Raw genomic sequence first — 8,783 nt, forward strand, 5'->3', positions numbered from 1 at the left:
TCTAGAACACTAAGACGTCAGTACCTCTAGAACACTAAGATTTGAGTACATCTAGAACACTAAGACGTGAGTACCTCTAGAACACAAGACGTGATGTCAGCACCTCTAGAACACTAAGACGTGAGTACCTCTAGAACACTAAGATTTCAGTACCTGAGTAGAGTGAGTTTGAACACTAAGACGTTTTAGAACGCTGCTTTTCTAGCAATATTCCAGCAATATCACGGCGGGGACACCTAGAAATGGGCTAGAGGAGGACACGTACACGTTCGACCACCCTTCCGTCTATGATAGTGTTGCTTTTATTCTCAGTAGAAAACATACACGATTTGTTATCACCAACTGCAGTATAGCATTCATCCACCAAAGACTGCGCTTTGAAACTGCCCAAACAGGCAGTACTGATGGCGAGACGGGGTTAGTGGCACATATTCCCAGACTGTACGTTTCTGATTTGGCCAAGAGATTTGCTTTTGAGATCTTGAACAGGAACTTGGTGTTAGTGCTGTCTCACAGAGTGTGTGGAGATGCTGAGTTTATTCAAACTTTCATGGACACTCTGACAAGGGATCATCCAATATCTCTGAATGATCTCATCACATACACTGATCAGATATCAGGGGATTCTTTCCTGGAATTACTTCCCAGCAGCAAGTCCTCAAACATACTTCGTTATCTCATGGAGGAAGGCAACGTTGCTCTCAGCCGAGAACAAACAAGTGAACTTATGTTTGGTGTCTGCAAGCATTCTGCTGGAAATGTCTTGACATATCTGACTGAACATAAGGCAATAGACATAAACACTACATATGGAACTGTCAGAAAAACACCCTTAATGATTGCCGCGGAAACAAAGGACACTGACTTTGTTATGCAGATTCTTTCCTATGGACCTGACCTATTTACGTCTGACCGCTGGGGGAAGACTGTCTTGCATTACTTGTGTGAATACGGCCATACAGCAGCTGCTGCAGTTGTTACTGATGGAGAGGTAGATGTCAATGTCACAGACACATTTGGGGAATCTCCGCTGTACCTGGCATGCAGAAGTGGCAAAGAGGAGTTGATAACGTTGCTGCAAGACAAGGGAGCTCGTGTGTCTGGGGATGTCGTGTGCAGTGCATGTCAAAGTGGAAAACTGTCTCTAGTACAGATCCTGTTTGAAAAGGGCGCTTCAGTCAACACGTTGTCTCTGGGTGGCGACAGCCCACTTCACTCAGCCTGTAAAGCTGGGGATAAAGAAACTGTGAAGTTTCTATTTCAGAAAGGAGCAAACATGGCCATGGTTTCGTCTAATGGTGACACGCCTTTCCATTCTGCAGCTGACGGGGGAAGGCCTGAATTGTTAGAGTTCCTGATTGACCGAACTGGTGCAGTCTGTCAAATTGGGGATAACTGTACACACACTTCAAGTGGAGACACTGGACGGAAAGATGTGATGACAAAACCTGTGAGTGGTGTGAATGTAACAAACAATATATCTGAAACGCCCTTACACAGAGCAGCATGGAGGGATCAAGGCCGTGTGTAGATGTGCTCATTGAGGCCGGGGCTGTTGTGAATCTGCAGAATAAAGAGGGCAACACTCCCCTCCACCTTGCTGCAGAATCAGGATTTGAAGAATGCGTTGATGCCCTTGTGAAGTCAGGAGCTGATTGTAGTATAACTAACCAGGCAGGCGAGAAACCTCTCCACAGATCAGTCAGATGTGGATCTAGTCAATGTGTTGACATTTTGATGAAGACTACCGAGGTCAATGTACGGAACGAAGCAGGCAACACCCCACTCCATATAGCCATAGATACTGGATCTCATGACTGTGTGGATGTCTTACTGAAGGCCGGTGCTGACGTGAATGCCCAGAACAATACAGGTGAAACACCACTCTATATTGCAGCAGAGCTTGGGGCTCATGAATATGTAGCCAGGCTCCTGAAGGCTGGAGCTGATGCAAACATATGCAAAACCAACGGCTGTACAGCGGTTCAAAGAGCAGTTAGGCTGGGATATGAAGACTGCGTCACACTGCTACTGGATGTAGGATCCGATGTGAACATACAGGATGTTGAGAAGGACACGCCTCTGCATATAGCAACATTTTGGAGGTCTAAAGTTTACATTGAGATGTTGTTGAGGGCAGGGGCTGATGTGGACAAACAGGACGAAAAAGGTAACACACCTTTACATATCGCAGCTCTCAGAGGGGCGCATGAATATATTGAAATTTTCATAAAGGCTGGAGCTGACATCAGGGCAGGTAATACTTCTGGTTGGACACCACTTCATTTTGCAGTAAAGGGTGGTCATAAAGAGTTATGTGTCAACAGTTTATTGAAAGCCGGAGCAAATGTAAACACAAAGGATGACACAGGTGAAACACCTCTGCAATTTGCTGTGAGTTATGGAGAAACAAAATACATTAGCATGTTGATAGAGGCAGGAGCTGATGTGAATGCACAGGATGACGAAGGGTACACAGCACTTCACAAAGCTGCACGAAACAAGACGAAAAGCTGTCTAGAACTTTTGCTGAAATATGGAGCGGATGTTAACCTGTGCAATAATAAAGGGGAGACGTCTATTTACGGAGTTACTCACGGTGGCAGTGAAGAGTGCCTCTATGCGTTAGTTAAAGCTGGGCTTTCTGTTAACGCACGAGATAACAGAGGGCGTACGCTTCTTCATTCAGCATTCCTGCTTCTGTTTTTCGACCGACACTTGATGCAGTGATAAATATTGGTGCTGATGTGAATGCACAGGATGATGAAGGAAATACGCCGCTTCACGCAGGTTGTTTGTTCACGCCTGCTGGAGCAGGTGTGGATAAATTGTTAAAGGTCGGAGCAGATATAAATCTGCGCAACAACAAAGGTGAGACACCTATGTTGACAGCAGCAGCCCGTGGGTCCACTTACACTGTCGAAAAGTTCATTGAAGCTGGAGCTGATGTGAATGTACAGAATAGTAACGGCGACACATTGCTCCATATAACATTGATAGTAGGAGCCTGGTATCAGGCTGTCGAGGCGTCTTACCACGATGTCCCGCACACTTTAAGCAGAAGTCAAGTTTATACAGCAGCTGACCTTGGATCTGGAGACGATGACGGTGCTGATGTGTTATTTCAAGATGGAACTGGCAGCAATGTGGAACAGAGGAAAGGAGAACTTGCAGAAGAATTGGCGAAGGATTATACTGGCGTAAATGTATGTCTTTTTTAGAAGCTTGGGGTGTATCCAAGAAATCCTTGGGAGTCTTGCTGAAGAGTGGATGTGATGTGAATATACAAAATAGAAATGGTGATACACCACTTCACATAGCATCAGGAAGGGGTTCGAAATGGTGTCTCGATATACTAACAGAGAAAGATCGTCGGTTTGGCGACCGGGTATACAACCAAAGGGCTTATGTGAAAGGCAACAGGACGTTTGAGACTGGAGATTGGGGAATGTCTTTGGATTGTGTTGACCTCCTGCTGAATGCACAGGCTGACGTGAACAGACAAAACCACGAGGGGACACATCTTTGCATCATGCAGCAGCGAGGGGATTCAAAGAAATTGTTGATGCCCTTTTGGGAAGAGGAGCTGATGTAAATTTGAGAAATGTCCAAGGCTGGACCCCTTTACACACTGCCTTGTCCCATCAGGTTGTGTTGTGCTTTGGTCAAGTGCCCGATGTTGGGATATGTGCTCACTGATTGGACACGGCGCTGATGTTGTGAGCAGGGACATCGCAGGCAACACTCCGCTACATCTGTTGTGTTCGGTTGCCAGAAATACTGCAGTGCTAAACCAAGATCTGGACGTCTCTGTTTTGGACTTCAAGTCACCGGAAGAAAGACAGATTGCGGCCTTTTCAACAGCATCTTCCAACACAGAGGTTTACCGCCGGTTGGTGGCTCTGCTGTTGGACCATGGTGCCAGTGCTAATGTACAGAATGACAGAGGTGACCTAGCACTGCGGGGCTGGTGTCAGACATTGTTCATTGAGAAGACCTGAAACTATACATAACTATAGTGTAGACACATAAGGATGTAAACTCAGGGATTAGCGACATGTATCCAACATGCATGCATGTGCCACGTTCCGTGACGTCAGTGGGTTCGTCCTTGAGACGTGCAATACGTTGTTGCACGTGCATTCCGGGAAAGAGAAACAGAACAAATGAATGACACACAATACTGTCACTTTGGAAAGCTCAACCCCTGCCCTTGCGATCGTTCAAAAAATTAAACGGCTATTGAAACGATACGTCCACGTGTAACAACGCCAAGACAGGACAGATGGATAAGGGTGACCCATCTTCGCCACAGGTTTCAGACTGCAGTGTTGACTGCCCGAACCATCCCAGGACTTCACCGTATCCACCCCAACACAGTTCGTCAACGTTTACGTCATCACGGGATCAGACCACGACGTCCCGCCATACGGCCTATCCTGACACAACGTCATCGACAAGCTCGCCGAATGTGGTGCCGAAATCATGTCCGCACACCCTGGTTTTGGTGGAGAAATGTTGTTTTTACAGATGAGTCCAGGTTTAACATTTCCAATAGTGATGGACGTCAACGTGCCTATAGACGCGTGGGAGAACGTTATGCACAGGCCTGTGTCTTGGAGAGGAATCGCTTTGGTGGTGGTTCCGTGATGATTTGGGTTGGAATAACAGCACGCCAAAGAACTCCTTTGGTGATTGTTCAGGGCAACTTAACTGGTGTGGGCTACAGGGATCAGATTCTTCGACCTGTGGCAATTCCTTTTCTGCAACGTCATGGCCCTGGGTTAACATTCCAACAGAACAATGCCCGCCCTCATACGGCAAGGGTTGCTATGGATTTCTTGCAACACCACAAAGTTGACTTACTGCCTTGGCCTGCAAATTCACCGGATCTCTCCCCGATAGAGCATGTTTGGGACGAGATGGATCAACGTCTACGCCGTCTTCCTCATCCGCCAGATAACGTCCTTGACCTTGAAACAGAACTTGAGAGAATCTGGCGTGACATCCGACAAGCCTTCCTTGCACGTTTGATAGGCTCTATGCGTCGTCGATGCACTGCTGTTCTCAATGCCCATGGTGGACATACACGTTATTGAGCTTGTGACATGGTCGTTTGACCCCTGTCCCACTTGTGGACTCGTGACGTCATTGTCATTGACTTTTCAATTGAAAATCTCCCGACTTGTTATGGTCTCATGATCCCTCCATTAAATTTTATATGTACCTTTGACATTGTTATCGTACTTATCAACTGGGATAATATTTTGACAATGCACAGTTTCTTTATGTGGCTAGTATATATAACCACCCTGCATGTAGTGGTGGTGTCTGTTTATTGAGAAGGCCTGAAACTATACATAACTATATAGCCATCCAGCATGTAGTGGTGGTGTCTGTTTATTGATAAGGCCTGAAACTATACATAACTATATAGCCATCCAGCATGTAGTGGTGGTGTCTGTTTATTGAGAAGACCTGAAACTATACATAACTATATAGCCATCCAGCATGTAGTGGTGGTGTCTGTTTATTGAGAAGACCTGAAACTATACATAACTATATAGCCATCCAGCATGTAGTGGTGGTGTCTGTTTATTGAGAAGATCCAGCATGTAGAATTGAGAAGACTATACTATACATAACTATATAGCCATCCAGCATGTAGAGGTGGTGTCTGTTTATTGAGAAGACCTGAAACTATACATAACTATATAGCCATCCAGCATGTAGTGGTGGTGTCTGTTTATTGAGAAGGCCTGAAACTATACATAACTATATAGCCATCCAGCATGTAGTGGTGGTGTCTGTTTATTGAGAAGACCTGAAACTATACATAACTATATAGCCACCCAGCATGTAGTGGTGGTGTCTGTTTATTGAGAAGGCCTGAAACTATACACAACTATATAGCCACCCTGCATGTAGTGGTGGTGTCTGTTTATTGAGAAGACCTGAAACTATACATAACTATATAGCCATCCAGCATGTAGTGGTGGTGTCTGTTTATTGAGAAGACCTGAAACTATACATAACTATATAGCCATCCAGCATGTAGTGGTGGTGTCTGTTTATTGAGAAGACCTGAAACTATACATAACTATATAGCCATCCAGCATGTAGTGGTGGTGTCTGTTTATTGAGAAGACCTGAAACTATACATAACTATATAGCCACCCTGCATGTAGTGGTGGTGTCTGTTTATTGAGAAGGCCTGAAACTATACACAACTATATAGCCACCCTGCATGTAGTGGTGGTGTCTGTTTATTGAGAAGACCTGAAACTATACATAACTATATAGCCATCCAGCATGTAGTGGTGGTGTCCGGCTTGTTCCGGAATCAGAATGGTTAGACTCTACTTCATATCATTACACTCATAGCATCAGCTCTAAACAAGCACTAGAGGCGATCGGAGTTATCTCCCTTGTTCCTTTCAAGCCCACCACTAAGGTCCCATAACCTTTAAAAAAATCACTCCGTGAATTTTGCTTTTGCATCAGGCAAATGGTGGACTGATACTTTTTGGGCAGTCTGATGTTAAAATTTCCATGGTTTAGTGTTGAACGTAGTCTAAGTTCTTTGAGAGGCATTTGCAGCAGTATGGAAGGATAAAAATATATTGATGAACTACTAAATTCTTTACTACTGTCATACAGAATGTGTTGGTACGCTTACTGTTATAAGCCATGAACGTTGTTTGCATATTATTCGTACAAAACAATGGTTCTGGATGTTGTTTTACGCCGCACTCAGCAATATTCCAGCTATATGGCGGCGGTCTGTAAACAATCGAGTCTGGACCAAACAATCCAGTGATAAACACCATGAGCATCAATCTACGTAATTGGGATGCGATTATGTGTGTGAACCAAGTGAGTGAGTGAGTTAAGTTTTACGCCGCACTCAGCAGTATTCCAGCTATGTGGCGGCGGTCTGTAAATAATCGAGTTTGGACCAAACAATCCAGTGATCAACAGCATGAGCATCAATCTACGTAATTGGGATACGCTGATGTGTGTGAACCAAGTGAGGGAGTTTAGTTTTACGCCGCACTCAGCAATATTCCAGCTATATGGCGGCGGTCTGTAAATAATCGAGTCTGGACCAAACAATCCAATGATAAACACCATGAGCATCAATCTACGTAATTGGGATGCGATTATGTGTGTGAACCAAGTGAGTGAGTGAGTTAAGTTTTACGCCGCACTCAGCAGTATTCCAGCTATGTGGCGGCGGTCTGTAAATAATCGAGTTTGGACCAAACAATCCAGTGATCAACAGCATGAGCATCAATCTACGTAATTGGGATACGCTGATGTGTGTGAACCAAGTGAGGGAGTTTAGTTTTACGCCGCACTCAGCAATATTCCAGCTATATGGCGGCGGTCTGTAAATAATCGAGTCTGGACCAAACACTCCAGTGATCAACAGCATGAGCATCAATCTACGTAACTGGGATACGACGATGTGTGTGAAACAAATGAGTGAGTGAGTTTAGCTTTACGCCGCACTCAGCAATATTCCAGCTATATGGCGGCGGTCTGTACATAATCGAGTCTGGACCAAACAATCCAGTGATCAACAGCATGAGCATCGATCTGCGCAATTGGGAACCAATGACATGTGTTCACCAAGTCAACGAGCCTGACCACCCGATCCCGTTAGTCGCCTCTTACGACAAGCATGGGTTGCTGAAGATCAATATTCTAACCCGGATCTTCACAGGTTGGAAATATGAAGAGCAAATAGACAATCAACCATCATTTTGTGTTTGTTATTCGAAAGCACCATTATTAAGTATCTTCAGCTGAACCTACATCATTATATGAACAGACAAGGAAACCATGTGCTTTAGTCAGGTGAGTGAGTGAGTTTAGTTTTACACCGTCTTTAGCGATATTCCAGCAACATCGTGAAACGGGCTTCACACATTGTACCAATGTGGGATGCGAACCGGGACTTTCGGCGTGACGAGAAGACACATTAACCACTGGACTATCCCACTTAAATGAGGTGAGTGACTGAGGCTAATGTACTAATATCGGTTCTATAATTCTAGCCCATGGAGAGTGAGTGAGTTTAGTTTTACGTCGCCTTTAGCAATATTCAAGCATGTCGCATCGGAGGACACCAGAAATGGGCTTCACACATTGTGTCCATGTTGGGAATCGAACCCGGGTCTTCGGCGTGACGAGCGGATGCTTCAACCATTAAGCCACACTCACTCATTTAGCCAGTCTCACAGTCTAGATTAACACAATCAGATTTTTGGCAAAGGAAAGCACAGTATTTTGTGATGTTATATCAAATTAGGAGGTGAGATATCGATAAATTATTCATGTTATCTTGACGTTGTCGTTGTCCATACGCTTCATGAACTGGTCCAGACTTTATTACTTACATACCGGCCGTCATGTCGTTGGAATATTGCTGACTACGGTGTTAAACAACGAACGGAATATCACAAATGTTATCTTTGGCGTTAAACTTTCTCGGTAGACTACAGATTCTTGTACTTGGGTTGGGTTGGGTTGAGTCCCGTCCGGGATTTGAATCCACGCCCTCAGAGTGAGGCACCTAATCGCCTGCAGTCAAAGTCAGCCATCTAACCCACTGAGCCACCACAGCTTCCACAAAAATGGAAGTCGGACAACTGGTAGTCTACAATCTAGTGGGTGAGTGGTTTAGACATTCATCCAGGTTTGTGACCCCCAGAGTATAAGAAATCTCATTTTAAAGTTAGAATTTTGCGTAAATCGAATTTTTCAGATAAAACCAA

At 44.7% G+C, this 8,783-nt stretch overlaps 1 protein-coding gene across 1 annotated transcript; it reads left to right on the forward strand.

The window, feature by feature from the left end:
- Nucleotides 1-259: 259 nt before the first annotated feature.
- LOC124254145 (serine/threonine-protein phosphatase 6 regulatory ankyrin repeat subunit A-like) lies at nt 260-2,970 on the forward strand. The gene is given in 2 exon segments (XM_046688022.1): nt 260-1,525; nt 1,528-2,970. Coding segments are annotated over 2 exon segments (2,178 nt in total). The 5' UTR covers nt 260-550; the 3' UTR covers nt 2,731-2,970.
- Nucleotides 2,971-8,783: the final 5,813 nt, after the last annotated feature.

This window comes from Haliotis rubra, unplaced genomic scaffold, assembly GCF_003918875.1.
Source record: "Haliotis rubra isolate DU_JTF1 unplaced genomic scaffold, ASM391887v1 Scf565, whole genome shotgun sequence".
Classification (NCBI taxonomy): Eukaryota; Metazoa; Mollusca; class Gastropoda; order Lepetellida; family Haliotidae; genus Haliotis; species Haliotis rubra.